General features: G+C 43.2%; 1 protein-coding gene across 1 annotated transcript in view; it reads left to right on the forward strand.

Moving 5' to 3' along the window:
- The window catches only part of chd6 (chromodomain helicase DNA binding protein 6), a 119,214-nt gene that overhangs the window by 60,214 nt on the left and 38,571 nt on the right, over positions 1–20,429 (forward strand). Inside the window, exons 7-19 of the mRNA XM_078283917.1 lie at positions 1–31; positions 337–398; positions 4,392–4,509; positions 5,764–5,850; positions 6,017–6,154; positions 9,201–9,322; positions 12,371–12,614; positions 14,956–15,132; positions 16,766–16,909; positions 17,208–17,306; positions 17,896–18,052; positions 18,499–18,709; positions 19,770–19,965. The exon at positions 1–31 is cut by the window's left edge and continues 35 nt beyond it. Coding sequence (XP_078140043.1) covers positions 1–31; positions 337–398; positions 4,392–4,509; positions 5,764–5,850; positions 6,017–6,154; positions 9,201–9,322; positions 12,371–12,614; positions 14,956–15,132; positions 16,766–16,909; positions 17,208–17,306; positions 17,896–18,052; positions 18,499–18,709; positions 19,770–19,965 — 1,786 coding nt within the window. The remainder of the gene's footprint in view (positions 32–336; positions 399–4,391; positions 4,510–5,763; positions 5,851–6,016; positions 6,155–9,200; positions 9,323–12,370; positions 12,615–14,955; positions 15,133–16,765; positions 16,910–17,207; positions 17,307–17,895; positions 18,053–18,498; positions 18,710–19,769; positions 19,966–20,429) is intronic.

The following is a 20,429-nucleotide window of genomic DNA, read 5'->3' on the forward strand; positions in this document are numbered from 1 at the left end:
AATTCTGTCTGTCAGAACAGCCAAGAAAGAGGTACGGCTCACTCACACACACACACACACACACACACACACACACACACACACACACACACACACACACACACACACAGTCACAGAGTCAAGAAAGTCAGTCTGGAATACCTTTTACGGATCATAAAAATATTATAAAATGTTCTATCTGTCTCATTCTCATATCTGCTGTCCCACTGCTCTTCATATATTTATCTTTCTTTCTCCCTCTCTCTCGCTCTCTCTCTCTCTCTCTCTCTCTCTCTCTCCCTCTCTCTCTCTCTCTCTCTCTCTCCCCTCTCTCTCTCTCTCTCTCTCTCCCTCCAGAGTTCACCATCAGAGGACCAAGCGGAGGACACAGAGGAGTTTTATGTCAAATACAGAAACTTGTGAGTCTGTCTCCATCATTGACATCTCACACATTTACACACATATTTGCATCTTACATTTTAGACATTTAGCTGACACTCATATTGAAACTTGCCGAACCTGTGACTTTTTCACATTACATAATGAAACGTGCTTTCATTCAACGAAGGAGACCGACTGAAGGCAGCGCTCACACTGTTGTGAGCCAAGGTGCATTCAAGTTGAATAAATCTAGTGGGAAGGCCGAACGCTGAAAGGCAGATTTTTAATGATTATTACTTAGATATTTTGTCTATGTTTGGCCAGTTATCCATTTTTCATTTAAACATCAATTCACAGAGTACAATTCATTTCAAATCACTTAAGCACAGTAACTTTTATTGTGTTGTCAACTTAAAGTTGCAATGAAACTGCATTTTTGAGAGCATCTTGCTTCCTTAATTTGATGCTTTCCTGTTGAAATGTGATGTTCAGGCAGGGAGGGATCGTTCAAAAGTGTGTGTGTGTAGTGAGATTTTGATATAAAAATACAAGAAATTATTTTTTGTCTTTTTTTTTTGGCACAATTTGTCAAATAGGTGTATGGTATGATAGAATGAGCTAAAAAGACAAAAAAAACAAAACGTCTTTAACTTGCAGCATGTCTCTTCCTTTCATTATAGCTGATTGTTTGTTGATAGTTTTTACAACATTTATTTATCACAGTCAAAGTATTTTATTTATCAAATGCACAGTATCACACAAGGTCATTCTGAACAATGAAATTCTTAGGACAAGGCAAGCAACAACTACGTAGTAGGCATAAGAAAAATAAAATAAAAATATCAAATATTAAATGTTAAAAAGAGTCACAAATAAGGGCAAAAATAGCAAAAGTACAGCAGTTCCAGAGCCAGTAAAGATGGGCAATATGGACAGTAAGAATAAGCCTATTAAATATTATAAAGGAGTATTAAATATTATAAATATAAAGTGTAGGAGTGCTATTCTGTGGGTGAGTATGGGGGAGGAGGAGTAGGAGGAAATCCCTGACCTGGGCCTTCCACACCTGCTTTTTCCTACCCATTTAGGTGATCATGTGATCAACGTGATCACTGCTGGTTGAGAAGCCTGATGGCCTGGGGGTAAAAACTGTTTGACTCTGGTAGTCCGTGCCTGGATGCTTCGGTAACGTCTACCAGACGGCAGCAGAGAGAACAGTTCACAGCTTGGGTGGCTGAAGTCTTTTATGATTTTCCGTGCTTTCCTGAGGCATCGTGTGTGGTATATGCTTTGCACGGTGGTGGAGGGGAGGTGGCAGCCAATGATGCGCTCCGCTGTCTTCACCACCCTCTGGAGGGCCTTACGATCAGCAGCTGCCGTACCAGGTAGTAATGCAGCCAGTGAGGATGCTCTCAGTGGAGCACCTGTAGAAATTAGTGAGAGTTTTGACAGACATTCCAAACTTCTTGAGTCTCCTCAGGAAGTTTAGGCGCTTTTGGGCAGTTTTTACTACCGCGTCTGATTGCCTGGACCAGGAGAGGTCATCATTGATGAACACACCGAGGAACTTGAAGCAGGAGACTCTCTCCACTTCAGCTCCATCGATATGAAAGGGGGGCGTGAGCCCCCCCCCCCGTCACTTCCTGAAGTCCACGATCATTTCCTTAGTCTTGCAGACGTTGAGAGAGAGGTTGATGTCCTGGCACCATCCTGTCAAGGCGCTGACCTCCTCTCTGTAGGCGGTCTCAACGTTGTTGGAGATGAGACCCAGGATGGTGGTGTGGTCTGCAAGCTTAAAGATGGTGCTGGAGCTGCGCGTGGCCACACAGTCATGCGTGAACAGGGCGTACAGGAGGGGACTGAGTACGCAGCCCTGAGGGGCTCCGGTGCTCAGGGTCAGTACAGAGGAGGAGAGGTTACCCATTCTCACCACCTGGGGTCTGCCCGTCAGGAAGTCCAGGATCCAGTTACAAAGGGAGGTGTTAAGACCCAGGATCCTGAGCTTGGGAACGAGCTTAGCAGGCACAATTGTATTGAATCTATAAACAGCATCCTCACATATGTGTCACTCTTATCCAGGTGGGAGAGGGCGGTGTGCACTGTCAGGGCGATGGCGTCGTCCGTAGATCTGTTGGGGCGGTATGCAAATTGAAGGGGGTCCAAGGTGTCAGGAAGGGAGGAGCAGATGTGGGTTCTGACTAGCCGCTCGAAGCACTTCATGATGATAGGGGTCAGCGCTACAGGGCGGTAGGCATTCAGGCAGGTGATGGAAGGTTTCTTTGGTACGGGGACAATGGTTGTCTGTCTGAAGCAGGTGGGGACTGCAGACTGGTTCAGGGAGAGGTTGAATATAGAGGTGAATACCTCCGCTAGCTGGTCGGCGCACGCTCTGAGGACACGGCCTGGAATGCCATCTGGCCCCGGTGACTTCCGAGGGTTTACTCTTTTAAAAGCTGTCCTCACGTCAGCTGTAGATAGGGACCGAGTGCAGTCGTCTTGGTCCTTTGCTAGCCTTACACTAGTGATGGTGTTGCTCGCCTCAAACTGTGAGTAAAAGGTGTTGAGCTCGTCAGGAAGAGAGGCGGCGGGCTGGGCATCACTGCTGTTTCTCCCTTTGTAGTCTGTGATGGAGCGCAGTCCACACCACATGCGTCTGGGGTCGGAAGTGTGGTAGTTAGACTCCAACTTGTCTCTGTAAGTTGACTTTGCTACATGCTCTTTGTCCGCAAACCCGTTCTCCACAGTCACACGGTTACCTAGTGCCTCGTCCAGCCTCAGTCCTCTGCTGCTCTGAAGCTCCACTGCAGCAGTTGGGGCTTTAGTGCCTTGCTCAAGTGTTCCTCAGCAGTGGTGTGTTAGTGTAGTGTAGAGTGTTTCTTCTTCTCTCTCCTTACCCAGATTTTCCCGGGCCGGTCTGTGGATTTCAACCAGAGACCTTCCTTTTTATTTTACAGCACGCTGTAACATTAAGAAAGGTGCTACACAGATGTAGAGTAGTTATTAAAATTGTAATGGATTCCCTGCAGTGATAATTACCCTGTGGTGATGAATAAAATATAGCAAACTCACTGAAAATCAGTCAAACTGAATAGACGTGATCGGTTTACTTTGGCGGTTTTAGAATAATACTGTAGTCATTAATTATTTACTAATGGAAAATACTCTAATTATAATATTTGGAACTATGAATATTATTAATTATAATCTCATTTATACCTAATGTACTTACAGCTGTATAAGTAGTTGTATAAGCAGTTTTATAACAACACGACAACACCCTGCACTGACATTATATTTTTCCCTTTATGGACTTCGGTTTGAGGAGGTAAATCAGCCATGTCAAACTGTAGCCATAGTAACAACATTTCCACTGGTTTCTCTCATCGACCATCAACTAATGGTTAAGGGATTTCTAGGGAGTGTACATTTCACCGAGTCGGGCGCCGTGGCTCCAACCCAATCTGTAGGCTACAGAAGATAGAAATCTTCTGACATCACTTCCTGCCTGCGCTGTAAGCAGGACAGAACTATATATGGGTATATAGAGGGTTAGGGTCAGTTGTTCATTTTAACACTTTAATAACTTGATTAATGTGACATGAAAGGACAGAGAGGAGCGCACACCCAAGTAGAGATGCTGAGGCAAAAACAGAATCTGTGAAAACTCATTTGTAATCGGGCAGTGTGAACTAGAGCTGAAACGATTAGTCGATCGACAGAAAATTGATCAATTATAATTTTGATAATCTATTCATCGTTTTAGTCATTTATCAAGTAAAAATACCAAACTTTTGCTGGTTGCAGCTTCACGAATGCTGAGATTTCCTGTTTTTATCCATTTCATATCATAAAATGATGATTTTTGGCTGCTGGTCAGACTAAATAAGCAATTGTAAGAATCACTTTGGACTCTGGTAACTTCTGATGGGTATTTGCTTGACTACATGCACTATAAGCAGGCAACTGTGGATGAATGGGAGAAATGTGATGTTGTTGTTGGTGTTTATTCTTTGTTATTTGTTGTTTTCTAGTTCCTACCTGCACTGCAAATGGGCCACTCTAGAAGAGCTAGAGAAAGATCCCAGAATCCACCAGAAGATCAAACGCTTCAGGACCAAACAGGCGCAGATGAAACACCTGTTCACCGAGGTAACGGTCCGCAGAACCTGCTGGAAGCTATGAAAAATAAAGTTGTCTGTTTCCAAGTTTTAAAAGTGTGGAAATTGCATAAATACTACTGAAACGTGAGGAATTTTTAAATTTAATTTTTTTTTGTTCAGTGTGACAACACATTTCAAGTAGTGATATTTGTTACTGTGAAGAATAATTTTCAGCTCTGCAGCGATGGGGCCTAGTTGGCAGTCGTGCTGCCCAGCCGCTGTCCTCACACATCATACTGAACACTCACCAACACTCAGCTGGAGCCTAGAAACTAAAGTTGTGAAAGATTTTAAGGAATTTTAAAAATGAAAGAATATTTAATGTTCCATACAGACCAAACGGGGAAACACCAGTTGATTCTGCATCGTTGTAATTCAGTTGACTCTCTTAACCGGAGGAATTTGCAATGAATGAAGCCAGTATGGGTTCAGTGTGTTGCTTGCTCAAGGGCACGTGGCTGCTGATGGACACACACTGGCTGCTGCAGGGATCGAACCTGTGAACTTTTGGTTACAGGACAGTCTCTTAAACCACTAGTGGCCACTTCTCTGCCTGCTGCTGGCTGAGGTGACAGTCACCATAAATTCATTTCAGTGTATTTAATGTCACGTAGCAGCAAAACGGGCCCAGATCAAACACCTATTCACCGAGTTAAAGGTGCTGCTGTCGTCAAGACGATAGGCAGCCTGTCCCGGGCCACTGGGTTGGACTCAGCGGGGAATCTGCTGTGTTGCTTTACAGCACAGAGGGAGATTGCTTAAAGGCACAAAACAGTTTGCAAGTAATACACAGCTTTATTCCAGTTCCACTACTGTTACTGCACAGTTTCAACTTGCTCTTATCACTTTTTTCTTTTCAAAACACCCGGGATGAGGAGAGGGACGAGTAGCTGCAGGAATCAACGGGTTTTATGGGAAATGCGGTCTTTATTTTTAGAAACACAATACCACTGACACGAGACAGAGGCTCCACCAGGGTCTCATTTGTTTACAACAAAGTATCAAATAATTTGACAATGACATATTTATATTGTGCAGCTGATTGGCTGGAGGTTAACAGATCAGCACCTCATTGGCCGGCTGAACACCACAACACCCCCTCTGGACATAAAAGGATTTATCTCTGTGTGTGTGTCTCTCTCTCCCTCTCCCTCTCTCCCTCTCTCTCTCTCTCTCGCTCTCTCGCTCTCTCTCTCCCTCTCTCTCTCTCTCTCTGTCTCTCTCTCCCTCTCTTTCTCTCTAGCCTGATGAGGACTTGTTTAACCCAGACTATGTAGAGGTGGACAGAGTACTGGAGGTGGCCGTCACTACAGACACAGAGACCGGAGAGGTGAGTAACACACACACACACACACACACACACACACACACACTGACATGCACACTCTCTCTCAGTAGCATTCGTCTGTTTTCAAAGTGGTAATTAGCTCCTTAGTGTGGTGGTACAGTCTTCCTCTCACACACAACACACACTGTTTTTCTCTGTGTCGCTGTAGGAGGTTACTCATTACCTCGTTAAGTGGTGCAGCCTGTCCTATGAGGAGGCGACCTGGGAGCTGCAGGAGGACCTGGACCCCGGGAAGATCAAGGAGTTCGAGGAGATCCAGAAACTACCGGCAGACCTCAGACACATAGTGAGTAGAAACACAATAAAAACCCAGCAGAGATGAAGAGAAACGCAGAGCAGCTCGATGCAATACTTTGACATAGAGTAGCAACAATGCGATATGATTTAATACCGTGACACAGAGGAGAAGGCGAATATAACACACACCTACACACTTCTGCAAAGTCTGGAAATGTATGAAAGAATTATTTGGCAATTTTCAGGTCTTGATAAGTTTGGAAATTGCACCAAAGTTGCAAATCAACCAGAATATCCAAATAAAATGAAATTGAGGGCTGGAAAATGTAATGTTTTGTCCTAGAGTAGAAACAATACAACACTATGTAGTTTAGTTTAGCAGCCAACCTCAGAATCACAGTGAGTTTTAAAATTTCCATTCTGCATTTTAGCAGGTAAGCAGCAGAGAACAGGTGGAAACTACAAAACAAAACAACATCATCATGACTTTATAATTAGCCTTTCAAATTCAGCATCTAGTCCTCTTCTTTTTTACTTTTTCGGTTCGTTTCCTACTTTTTCGAGTGCAAACACAATAAGATCGGCGAGCTGCTCTTCCTTCTCAAGCTTCATTTTTGCACGAGATCCCTCACGATCAGATCCTGGTGAAGAATCTTTTAACACGGTTCCTACACAGTGTAGAAAGTTTGGAAATGTATGGAAAAAGAATTTAGTAGTTCCCAGGTCTTGATAAGTTTGGAAATTGCACAATAATTTTGGAAAAGTATGGAAAGATATTGTACTGTCCTGACATACATACACATTTTCTGTGGTTATAGACCCCAGTCGTCTCACATATTTGTCGATGTGAAGATTAATCCTCATCTACAGAGTGATGTGGCAGAGTTAGTCTGTGTACTATGTGTGTAAATCATATTGGACACTAAAATCTTCAAATCACGAAATCAAGGTCTGAAAAAAGTTGAATTTTGAAATCCAAACTGTGTAGGAACCCTGTTTTAATATGTGAGACCAGACCAGAAACTACAGGAAAGAAGGTCATTTAATGGCTGGAGGACACTATACGACTGTCAAAATCCCAAATCGCTGTACTTCTCTCATTAAACGACGTCCTCTCCTTTAGTCTGTTGTCTCTCCAGTGTATCGTATTGCACACTAAATGCTGTGACACAGACGAGGGTCACACACTACAAGATTCTTCGCTTGGATTTTGGTCGTGAGGAATCTCGATACTCCGCCGTCTCGCGAAAACAAACGCGAACGGTGACGGGTTTTCACATGACTCGACTGCGCCAGATGGAGCTCGACATGCAAACAGCAGCTTGTCGTTTTTGTTGCCTGTGCGGAAAAGAGAAAAGAGGGCCAGACGCCGAATTTGGAGAAGGGAATGGCTGGGGAGACGCAGTCGTTATGGGTCGTCTGCTCTGATTCTGTTTATTGCTCCCACCTCTTCCACCTGGTTTCTTCATGAGCTCTCATTGGCTACAGCTGATCGCGGCTCTCAAAGCTTATCCTCATGTATCTCACACTACGAGACTACTGCAGATGTGCCAATAAAATCAAACATGTCTGAAATGATCGGGGTGTTTGGGACGGCTCAAGGACTGGGTCAGATTGTGTCTTGAACCCGATGTAATAAATAAAAGTTCAAGTGTGACTGTGCAGAATTCAGTTTATTTCTGAGCCACAAATCATTCTAGCGATGGCGTTGGCTTGCTGGAATGTAAACAACAACGTAAAAAAGTCTTTACAAAGTGACAATAGTATAATTTGGATGGAGAGCTTGTGAAACTGTGATGGTCAAGTGTCTCATTTGTGATTACTACAGCAGAATAAAATGGAGCTAATATCGCGATTCATTTTTCTGCCCCACAATACGTATTGTCACATTTCTGTATTGCGATATATTGAATTTCTATATATCGTCCCATCCCTAGTGTCCACCTACTCTAATGTGAGCAGTACGGAGATCTTAGGATTTTGACAAGTCGTGTAATTTGTACTCTGCGTTATCCGCTTTACCTTTCCAACAGTGCATTTACACTGAAAAAGGTAGCGACAGGAGCGCTTCAGGTATCCGCAGTACAACCACAGGAGCTGTTGGATGTGGAGAACAAAAGCAGTGAAGGAGGAATAGTTACGACCACAAAAAGGAGTGAAACATGGCATAAAAATTCAGCAGCAGGCGCTCAAGTCACGTGGCTTTGCAAAAATGAAAAAGATGTTTAGTGACAGGGCTAAGGCATGAAAAATCAGCTCTGTGTGTCAGCAAACTGCCCTCCTCAGGCTGTGTGGTGCACGATGCAAAGAGCAGGTCATTAAATAGGTCAGACACACCTGTGCACTAAAAGCACGCATCATCAATAGCCACAAGGGGCAATCACATCACCAGCCATCAAACACAATCGTGAAAATATATTAAGAATAGCAAAATAACTCAAATAAGTGCGTTTACATTGCTGAATGTGGAAGTCAGAAGTGCATCTCAGACACTCTTCATGTTCCATTTTCCACATAGATGGGAACAGCGGTAGAGTGTTCAGAGCAGTGCTGGAGCAAATAACACTTCGCTGTTTAGCCATTACATTATTTTACTTACTACTCCCTGGCAGCAATCATTTGTTACTCTACTCATTATATTATCTGCCAGTTACATCCCCAAAAGTGCTGATTGCGTCCTCTCTTGCCTTTTTAAAAACTGGGATAACTCACTTACCTCCTCTGTGAATCATCAGGGAACCAAACAGATTTAATATCCGATGTTCTTCTCATGCTTTTGTGCGAAGAAATCAAAGGAGTGGGAATGCTTAAATAATAAATGAATAATAAATAGTCATTCACTATACTATTAGTTACTACTAATGTAATAACACTACTGTAACACGTTACGAAGTTACCGGGTAATTGAATAACAACACAACTCATACAATAACTGTCCAACACTGTAGGCTGAACACTCCAGGGTGCTGGCAGCGGCGGCAGGAAACATAATATAGTAGTCGGCTTGGCTTCTCCTTGAGTGCGGTGGTTTTCATACAATAACTGTGTTTGTGTGTGTGTGTGTGTGTGTGTGTGTGTGTGTGTTCTCATCCCAGGAGCGTCCTCTCCCAGATAAATGGCAGAAGTTGGAGAGCTCCAGAGATTACCGCAATGGAAACCAACTCAGAGAATACCAGCTAGAGGGAATGAACTGGTTACTGTTCAACTGGTACAACAGGTAAATATACATCTGTACACACACACAGACCAAATGTATTATTATAACACACTGGGACCAGTTAGAGGGAAACAACTGGTTACTATTCAACTGGTATGACTGGTTTATATACATCTATACATAAACACAGACCAAGGTTATTAGAGTAAACTAAAACACAAAGACAAAAACTAGGTGAATTATTTTTTCCAAAACTGAAATAAAATAAAAACTAGACTTTGTCAAAAAAGCTAAAACTTCAATAAAATGGGAGAAAACCGCAGAGTCCCGTTTGGGATTATTTAGATGAGTTGAGTCTGCTGGTGCTGAAGAGTTCCCAACTTTTAATTAGTTGAGGACGTATTGAAAAATCTATGTAAATAATTTTTTAACAGAATTTATGATTTATTGTTTGGATTAAACAATATCTGTTGCAAACATGTACAAAACACCTGTTCTGTAGTTGTATCACTATACCTTTAAAAACAAAACCCCTACCCAGGGATGCAAACAACTTTTTTTGGGGGGGGGGGGGGGGGGGGTGAAGAATCTCCTTAACGATTCCTACAGTGTATTTCTGTCACGCTCATATGAGTGAACTGCTTTGAGCAAAAAATTCTACTCAACTGTCAGGACGTGTTGCGAGGACCTCACATTACATCACTGGTTACGTGGTGCGACACTTGTTCGACGAGCGTTGTTTTGCCGACCGCGCCTTCAGACTGTTGCTAACGTTAGAACTGCTAACGTTAGATCACGAGAGCTAGCGTAGCTCGTCCAAAGATGTTAGTACGAATTTTGTATTTATTTGCATAAACTTAAATCATCTTCAACTTTTCTAGCTCTTTGTCAACAGAACTGGAACAGCTCTGGGTGGAGAAAATAATCTGCGACACACCGATAAGTGAAAGTGAAATTAAATCAGGGAGGGAGGGAGACAGAGGGAGAGAGAGAGAGAGAGAGAGAGAGCGAGAGAGACACATACACACACACACACACACACACACACACACACACACACACACATAGAGAGAGAGAGAGAGAGAGTTCAACCCAGTTTTTTATTTTCAGAATTAGAAAAGTAATCTAATTCTAATTCTGAAAATAAAAAACTTAATTTACTACTTAACATCTGTCTGTGTCTTATTGATCTGAGTATATTAAATAGAATTTCCTATTTATTTAAGCATATAGCACAGGCCTTCGTCACATGGTTTTATATTACGCTGTCGCATTTTTTTTTTCGACTTCGGGTAGCTCTCTCTTTTTTCACCATACATGTGTTTGCATCCCTGCCTACCAAAAATGCTAAAACTAGGACTGAAACTAAATAAAAATTAAACTAAAACTAAACATTTGTCAAAAATCAAAACTGAACTAAAAAGACCAAACCGAATACTGAAAACAAACAAAAACTAAACTGAAATTGAAACTATATAAAAAGCGAATGATGCATCCCAGGCTACCGGCCCTGACACACGCAGCAGGTTTTGCTCTCACATCAGAGCTGCGACAGAATGTGTTTTCAAGTGTTTGATCTAATTGAGGTCAAAGGTGAACACTCATCCACGCAGACGTGAGTCACACACTACTTGACATTTCTCAAGTATTGAAAATGTCATCAACCATCTCACACACACACACACACACACACCACACACACACACACACACACACACACACACACAGTCTCTCTGACGTGGTACCTGCTAGAAGACATGAAATGGTTAGTATTATAACTTGTCTATCACTCACACACACACACTCACACTCACACACTCACACTCACACTCATACACTAGTAGTACTATACTTGTGAGGACCTTCTGACTACATACACTGCCTGTCAGAAGTTTGGAGACACCTTGACTTTTCTAAATTTTAAAGTACTATTTGATTTTCTCTGTTAATTTTCCAATTAAGAAGGAAGGGAAAAATGCCTGCAATGCTTTTGTTAACATAAAACAGCTGTTTCCTAATACTTTGGATATATTTATTCAACTCTCAGCTTCATGTTCATCAAAGTGTCTTCTTTGGTGTGAAGAGAAGGTTTTTCATGGCAGAGCGTCACAAATATTTGCGAATATTTGGTTTGTTATTACAAACCAACGAAGAAAACATGTTTATTTAACAAGCATTTTGCAAAAGCTAGGTGTCCCCAAACCTTTGATGATCAGAGTATGTTCCATAACTCTAACCCTGACCTAAACCTAAACCTGACGGTAATCTAAACCCAAGTCAGAACCCTAAAATAATCGATTTTAGAAGTGTGGAACGGCAAAATGTCACTTTGCAGGATTTTCCTCATCTTTCTATCCTTGTGAGGACCCTATGAGTATAAAAATATGCAAACTCACACACACAAACACACACAGTTAAAACCCATATCCCCTCTCTTTATGCATCACCACCATGGTGCCTGGTATGCGGGACATTATGTCGTCATGGTAACGTCTGTGTGTGTGTGTGTGTGTGTGTGTGTCTGTGTGTGTGTGTGTGTGTGTGTGTGTGGACACATTCTTGTGAACACAATAACTCAAGAACAATACATGATAGAAAATTCATACTCACGCTACAGGTTCCCCCTACAGAGCAGATAATCTGATTTGATTTTGGAGCACCTTGGTGCATAAATTTGCATATTAATGAGGAAAAACTGATTTTCCTGAAACTACTACAACTCCTCAGTGCTTTCAGGTTGAAAGTTCATATTAATGCCGCCCATGTGTTATGTGAAGACAAGTATGTTGACACAGAAATGTTTGCTAATTGGTAATTACGACATTAATTAGCCTAATTAATGACCTCAGTAGCATAACTGATTTGTTTACTGTGTATCATGGTGATTATGGCGGGACATTAAGCAGCTCAAGTGCCTCTTGTTAAGTTTCTCTCTCTCTCTCTCTCTCTCTCTGCCTCTCTCTCTCTCTCTCTCTGCCTCTCTCTCTCTCTCTCTGCCTCTCTCTCTCTCTCTGCCTCTCTCTCTCTCTCTGTCTCTCTCTCTCTCTCTCTCTCTCTCTGCCTCTCTCTCTCTCTCTCTGCCTCTCTCTCTCTCTCTCCCTCCCCTAGAAAAAACTGTATTTTGGCAGATGAGATGGGTTTGGGGAAGACCATCCAGTCCATCACCTTCCTGTATGAGATCTTCAGCATGGGAATCCGCGGCCCCTTCCTCATCATCGCCCCGCTGTCCACCATCACCAACTGGGAGAGAGAGTTCCGGACCTGGACGCACATGAACGTCATCGTGTATCACGGCTCGCAGATCAGCCGGCAGATGATCCTGCAGTACGAGATGTTTCACAGAGACCCACAGGTAACGGCAGAGTGTGTGTGTGTGTGTGTGTGTGTGTGTGTGTGTGTGTGTGTGTGCATATTACTCATGGTTTGGTCATAGCTCACCCACTGAATGATTCAGCTGTGTGAGATGTTTCAAAGAGATCCACAGGTACAGGGTGTGTGTTCCTGGATTTCTGCAGGTATGAGGACCAAATGTCCTCACAAGGATAGAAAGTGAGGACATTTCACCGTTCCTCACTTCTTTACTTTTACACTTTTGGATATCATCAATCTGTGATGATTAATGCATTCCACAAGTTGATTTGTGGTATTTTTTGGTGAACCCACTTTCCCTCAACCTTCCTCGTCTACTTCTACTTCAGTTGGTGATTTCCTACATTTCCCAGAATGCCTTTCGACAACCCTCGGAGAAGGGGCGTGAACTTGTTGCATTCAGCTGTGGGAGTTACATGTAGGTGGAGAGAGAGAGATAGCAATGGCAGAGTGAGAGTTTTTCGAGTGGAGAAAAAATGAGTCGCCCCTTTACTAAAAAACACATCGTCTTGTGGCTGCAGTGCATTCTGGTCTCTCTCCTGCTCCTGTGGGTGGAGAAACTGGTCTCTCTCCTCTTCTACGATGGATTTCTCCCTGTATGATTGTTGAACGTCTCTCGGTGCAAAATGGCGGCTCTAGAAAGAAGCCCTCGCTCTTTGATTCTGAGGGACTGACACCAAAACCTGACGTTTACCGCTGAGGTTTTACATCCTGAAACATTTTCTCATATCAAACTCCACTGTAGCTGCTGGAAATATCTGGAGGTGACGTCACCTCGTCTACGATTGGCCAGTTATCCACGGGAATAAGAAAAATATTAGCTGTTAATTGTAGCTGTTAATAGTGTTTTAGGGTTAAGGTTAGGCATGAAGCGGAGAGGATTATGGCGAGGATCAGGGGATGATTTTTTTCATTCAAGGGTTAGCAGAGAGTGTGTGTGTGTGTGTGTGTGTTCTATCTTTGTCTCTTTATTCAGGGTTTTTCTCGAGATCACTTCCTTTTGAGATTATCATTGCTGGCACAACTAAACTGTGATTTAGCTGAATATTTTCCCTTTCCCTCAGCTTCTCTCTCTCTCAATCCCACTCCTTAGGGAGCCGTACAGCATGTTCAACATTTTGGACGTGATAGACACATTAATCATTTACTTCTCTCTCTCTCTCTCTCTCTCTGTCTCAGTCTCTCTCTCTCTACCTCTCTCTCCCTGCAGGGTAACTCTATCCCAGAAGTGATCAGCACCTTTGAAATTATCATGGTTGAAAGATTGTGCTGTGTAGTAATTTAAAATTCCCCTTTCCCTCTCTTTCACTCGCTCTGGTATAAAAGTCTTAAAACAAATGATCTCAATTTAAGGTCGTAAAAAGTATTAACATATTAAATCCAGTTATTAGTCGTCTTGTGTTTCTCACTGTGCAGTGACAGTTTCTTTGTGCTGCATGTCCACACTTACATTAATACAGAACAGGGTTAGTAGTACAATATGCTTCATGTGACTTAACATTTTATTTCCTGTTGTTTCCTTTTTCTTATTCTGCCCATTTATAGATTTATAGTTTTTATTATACTGGCCAGTTGTAGTTTCATCAGCTATGTTTAATTGGAACTAGGCTGGTTTTGCCGACTTTGTTTCTTTATTTTGGTTTTTAAATTGGTCTTGAATTTAATTCTGGGTAACATCTAAAAAGTCCTCCAAAATCTAAATTAGGCTTTCTGCAGATATTCTACATGGAGTGATCACTTCTTTTGATCATGGCTGATAAAATTCAGCCGTACAGCAATTTAAATGTCTCTCTCTCTCTCTCTCTCTCTCTCTCTCCCTCTCTCTCTTTCTCCCTCCCACCCTCCCCCTCTCTTGCTCTCGCTCTCTCTCCCTCTCTCTCTCCCTCTCTCTCTCCCGCTCTCGCTCTCTCTCTCTCTCTCTCTCTCTGTCTGTCTCTCCCCCTCCCTCTCTCTCTCCCTCCCCCCTCTCTCTCTCTCTCCCCCTCTCTTTCTCTCTCCCCCGTCTCTCTCTCTCTCCCTCCCCCCCCTCTCCCCCCTCCCTCCCCCCCCTCTCTCTCTCTCTCCTTCCCCCTCCCTCTCTCCTCCCCTCCCTCGCTCTCTCTCCCTCCCCCCCTCTCTCTCTTTCTCTCTCTCTTTCTCCCTCCCACCCCCTCTCTCTCTCTCTCTGTCTCCCTCCCTCTCTCTCTCTCCCTCTCTCTCCCCCCTCCTTCCCCCCCCTCTCTCTCTCTCCTTCCCCCTCCCTCTCTCCTCCCCTCCCTCGCTCTCTCTCCCTCCCCCCCCTCTCTCTCCCCCCCCCCCCCCCCCCCCCCCCTCTCTCTCTGCAGGGTAACTCTATCCCGGGCGTGTTGAAGTTTCACGGCGTCATCACCACCTTTGAGATGATCATGGCCGACTGTCCGGAGCTGAAGAAGCTTCACTGGCGCTGCGTTGTGATCGACGAAGCCCACCGGCTGAAGAACAGGAACTGCAAACTGCTGGAGGGACTCAAGCTCATGAACCTGGTCAGTCTGTGTGTGTGTGTGTGTGTAGCACATACGCTTATGTGAGACATTGCAGTTATAAGGATATAACAAGCGTAATAAAATTGTCAGCGATAACCTTATATCGCTGTTCTCCATTTATCGGCTGGATGAAAAGGAGCCTTGTCTTAATGGGACGGGCGAGACACAGAGTGCCAAGTCTTATCCTCCAATACTGCTTGTCTTTGTGTGTGTTTTTATCAGGATGTGTGTGTTTCATTTGATTTTTCTTGCCCATTTCACCCGTGTCTCTGTTTTTGTAATCTTGATTTTTTTCTTTTGGGGTGAGATGTTTTTATGTACTCCCTCTCATTATTTAAAAAAATCAGTTTTTGTCATTTGTATGCACTAATAAGCAAAACATAAACCAAAAAAAAATCATTCAGCTACCATCCACATACCATGTACATCAGCCTACATTCCAGTTCTGGCTGGTTAAATATCTATTCCTCGTTACAAAACTTGGTTCTGTGTTTTCTCCTTGAAATACAAGGTTCTACTCTCGCAGCACGATAGGAAATGACTGTGGGACAAAGACCAGTCGAGGTCGAGAAAACACTACAAAATACATTTGTAGCACTTTATTTGGATTGTCCAGTGTTGATATTATCAGGAGCCAAAAAGTCGATGTTCAACAAAGTGTCACTTGTCTATTTGCTGCATCTCTATAAACTCTGGTATCTCAAACTCTGACTTTAGCCAAACCCCACTCCTAACCCTGACCCCATTTCCAACCCTAATCTTAATTTCTAAAATAAACCCTTACCCAGACAATGAATATCTATAGACTAGGGATGCACTGATATGATTTTTCTGAGGCCGATACCGATATTTGATATTTTCCCACTTATATTGGCTGATTCCCTCTGCATTTTTCTAAGAATCTTTGTACAACTGCAGGTGCAAAACAGGTGAAGCTTTTCAGACATGGCTATTTTCTAAAATAATTAAGTAATTTTTAAACAAAAGACCATGTTTGTTTTATTCTGTTGCTAATTTGGCAGTTGTATTAAGTGACGCACACACGCCAATTCTACAAACGGCCAAATATCGGGAGTAAAAATGACGGACTGACGCACAACTAAGCTGTTTTCACACTATTCTACTGTTCTCAAACTGCAAGCTCCTTTTTTGCATTTAAAACAATGGGGAGCGGAAATCGGTCACTTGGTCGGTCACCGACCAATCGCAAGGAAGAGGAGGCGGGGTTTCAGGCGATGTAGGCACCGTTTACAGTTTACTACAACAGCCACAGCCAGGATGAAGATGGAGAACGCAGCAGTAGAAAAGTTGGGAAAACACTGGTTGTGTAATGGGAGAGTCTGCCAAGTGTTTGAGAGTTTCACCTAAGTGCTGTTTACTGGTAGTGGCAGCCACTGCACTTGGTCGCTATGGAAACAAAGTGCGTGTGATGCGACCTGCTTTTTTTTTTTTTTTTATCTGCACAAAATGTGAGTAAAGCAGCAGTTTGAACGCAGCCCAGGGTTCTATGCACAGGAACCTCTTTGCAGAACTTTACATGATGTTCTGTTAATGCGACTTTTTTACTGGAACCTCTTTTCAGAAGTCTTTACAAGCTGCAGGTTCAGAGATAATGCTCTGTATGTTCTAACAGGAACACAAGGTTCTGCTGACGGGAACCCCTCTGCAGAACTCGGTGGAGGAGCTGTTCAGTTTGTTGAACTTCCTGGAGCCGCTGCAGTTCCCTTCAGAGAGCAGCTTCCTGGAAGAGTTCGGAGACCTCAAGACTGAGGAGCAGGTAGGCACGAGTCTGGTTCTGCATATAGATACTGGTGTTGAAATTTCAATGCTGCTTTGATACCGTTGCCAAAGATTGAATTCAGTAGTGAATTTTATAAACATTCGATACTTTAATTAAATGTGTTCTGCAAGCTGAAAGTACATTTTACGACAGCTCCAGAGGGCGCAGACGTGCGGGTTGGAATAGTTTAAAGAAGAAGAAGGATTGTAGTAGAGGTGCAGTCAAACAGCTGAAAACGTTAAACATCGTTAAACTCTCACACACCCCTTCCTCTCATCCCTTCCTCTTCCTCCAGGTGAAGAAGCTGCAGGCCATTCTGAAGCCCATGATGCTGAGGAGACTGAAGGACGACGTGGAGAAAAACCTGGCGCCTAAAGAAGAGACAATCATAGAGGTAGGGCCGTGTGTGTGTGTTTGTGTGTGTGTGTGTGTGTGTGTGTGTGTGTGTGTGTTATATCAACACACCATATATTATTCTCCTTCAGCCTTTAGAAAATGTACTGGACATCAGTCTGGACATTTAACTTATTTTAAATAACATGTAACTGTAAGTCAAACTTATGTGTTGTGTTATTTTTACTGTAACTATTTTAACCTAACTAACACTCAGACTTATATCTTAATTACTCCTATGGCTACTTTGGCTACATGTTGTATTACATATCACTAGCAAAAATTATTAGTCCCATAATTTTGAGACTTGCTGTGATCTGTTAATCATGATTATTAGTCTTGGATCACTTGAGGAACTTAATTATTTCATTGTACTTGCACTACTTGTACTCATATCAAGTAACAGTATTCTTCAAGCGTTAATTGCGGAAACTAAAATTGCAATATACAATTATACATGCTTATTTGTGCAAGCCTAATTAGTCACTATAGGTGGAGAAAACATACAGTAGAAGGGCTACCATCCTATATTCAAAAATAGCTTTGAAGCGTGTTTCGTACTTCTTACAAAGCTTGTTTTGTGTCTGCAGGTGGAGCTGACCAACATTCAGAAGAAGTACTACAGAGCCATCCTGGAGAAGAACTTCTCCTTCCTGTCCAAAGGAGCCAACCAGCACAACATGCCCAACCTCATCAACACCATGATGGAGCTCCGGAAGTGCTGCAACCACCCGTACCTTATCACAGGTACACACACACGCAAGCACACACACACACACACTCACACTCACACACTCACACACAGAGCGACCTCCATTCAGTCTGTATTGTCTTGATTGACTTATCAGTTAGTCTAAATGATTGTCCTGTGTTTTTTTCTTTCTTTCATTCTTGCTTTCTTGCTTTCTTTCTTTCTTTCTTGCTTGCTTTCTTCCTGTTTCTTTTTTTCTTGCTTCCTTATGTCCTTCCCTCCTTCCTTGGTCTCTCCGAAGGCACCAAAGTGTAGTTTCAGAAACGCATCTGAACTGACTTCGCAAATCATCAAACTCATTCTGTCTTGTTTTCTTTCCCGCCTTTCTTCTTTTCAGTTGCTGAAGACAAGAAAGAGTTAGTCTCGATTGATGTATCGGATCATCTAATTCCTTCGCTCCCTGTTTCTCTCCTCCCCTTCCTCCTCTCTTCCTCCCATCCAGGAGCGGAGGAGAAGATTCTGGAAAGCTTCAGGAAGAGCCACAGTCCGGACGCGTGGGACTTCCAGCTGCAGGCCATGATCCAGGCGGCCGGGAAGCTGGTGCTGATCGACAAGCTGCTGCCCAAACTGCTGGCCGGAGGACACAAGGTCCTGGTCTTCTCCCAGATGGTCCGCTGTCTGGACATCCTGGAGGACTACCTCATCCAGAGACGGTGAGGAGGGAGGGAGCGAGGGAGGGAGGGAGGGAAGGAAGGAAGGAAAGGAATGAAATGAACAAAGGGGGGGGAGTAAAGGAAAGAATAGGAAGGAAAGAACTTGAAGGAAGGAAGGGAAAGAGTAAATGAAGAAATGAGGGAAGGAAGGGGGGGAGGAAGGAAGGAAGGAAAGGAAGGAAGGAAGAGAGAGGAGGTTGGACAGAAGGAAAGGAAGGAGGGAAAAGGGAAGGAAGGAAGGAAGAGAGTGGGATGGAGGGAAGGAAGGCAAGGAAAGAAAATAAAGGAAAGATGGGAGGGAATGGGCAAAGTAAAGGGAGGAAGAAAGGGGGCAAGGAGAGGAGGGAAAGGGAATGGAAGAGAAAGAAAGTAAAGCAGGGAAAAAAGGAGGGAAGGAAATAAGTAAAGGAGGGAATTAAAGAAAGTAAAGGAAGGAAGGGAAAGGAGGGACAGAAGGAGGGAAGGAAACAAGCAAGCAAAAGAGGGAAAGGGGAAGGAAGGGGTGGAGGACGGAGGGAGGGAATGAAGGGGAGGAAAGAAAGGAAAGGATGGAAAGAAGGATGGAGGGAGGGAAGGAAGGGAAAGTGAAGGAGGGATGGAAGTAGGGAAGGAAGGAAAAAAAAAAGTGAAGTAGGGAAGGAATGAAGAAACGGAAGGGAGGATAGAAAGGGGAGGAAAGGACGGAAGAAAAGTAAAGGAAAGAAGGGAGAGATGGAGGGACGGAAGGAAATGAAGGAGGGAAAGGAGAATTAAGGAAGAGAGAAAGGGGGGATGGAGGGAAGGAAGGAAAGGAAAGGAGAGATGGAGTGAACTAAAATGAAGAGATGGGAGGGATGAAGTGAGAGAGATGTTTTGGTTTCTTTGGACTAACTCATCGAGAGAAACAAAGAACGCGATGCAGCGTTTAAAAAAGAAAAATGTGTGAATTTTTTATAGCGCTGTTTTATTTTCTTGAATAAAAATACGTGTAAAAACAGAAGAGAGAGGGATGGAAGGATCTATTCAGCACCCCTCATATTCATCTGATCTTGTCCTCCATACGCTTGTGTTTTCTCTGCAGCTACACGTACGAACGCATCGACGGGCGCGTGCGGGGGAACCTGCGGCAGGCGGCCATCGACCGGTTCTGTAAGCCGGACTCGGACCGCTTCGTGTTCCTGCTCTGCACCCGAGCCGGAGGGCTGGGCATCAACCTGACCGCCGCCGACACCTGCATCATCTTCGACTCCGACTGGAACCCCCAGAACGACCTGCAGGTAGACGCATAGATTATGATAATTATCACAGTATTACGGCAAATCATTCGTTTTGTTTTCGAACGGCTACTGAAGAAACCAGCATGTTAATTGTTGTTGTTTTTTTTAAACAAGGTTTTTTTATTGAATTTTCACATATAAAATGATAAAACAGAGCTATAGTTCTCACATCTTACTTATTTAGTAGGTAAAAAATACATACTAATACAGAATAAATAGATAAATAAATAAGAGTAAATAAATATCTAAAAGTTCAACTAAAGGATTCCATATTTTTATAAAGTCCTCTGTCTTTCCTCTGTCTTTATATATGTCATTCTCTCTAATGCAAGACAAGACGTCATCTCTTTTACCCACATGTGTACATGTTAATTCTTTGAAGTATTATTTATAGTCACAGCATTAAAAACGGATGTCTGCTTTCCAAACCGCACTTCATTTTCGACTGTACTAACTCACTGCAG

The sequence above is a fragment of the Centroberyx gerrardi genome, chromosome 5, assembly GCF_048128805.1.
Source record: "Centroberyx gerrardi isolate f3 chromosome 5, fCenGer3.hap1.cur.20231027, whole genome shotgun sequence".
In the NCBI taxonomy this organism is placed as follows: domain Eukaryota; kingdom Metazoa; phylum Chordata; class Actinopteri; order Beryciformes; family Berycidae; genus Centroberyx; species Centroberyx gerrardi.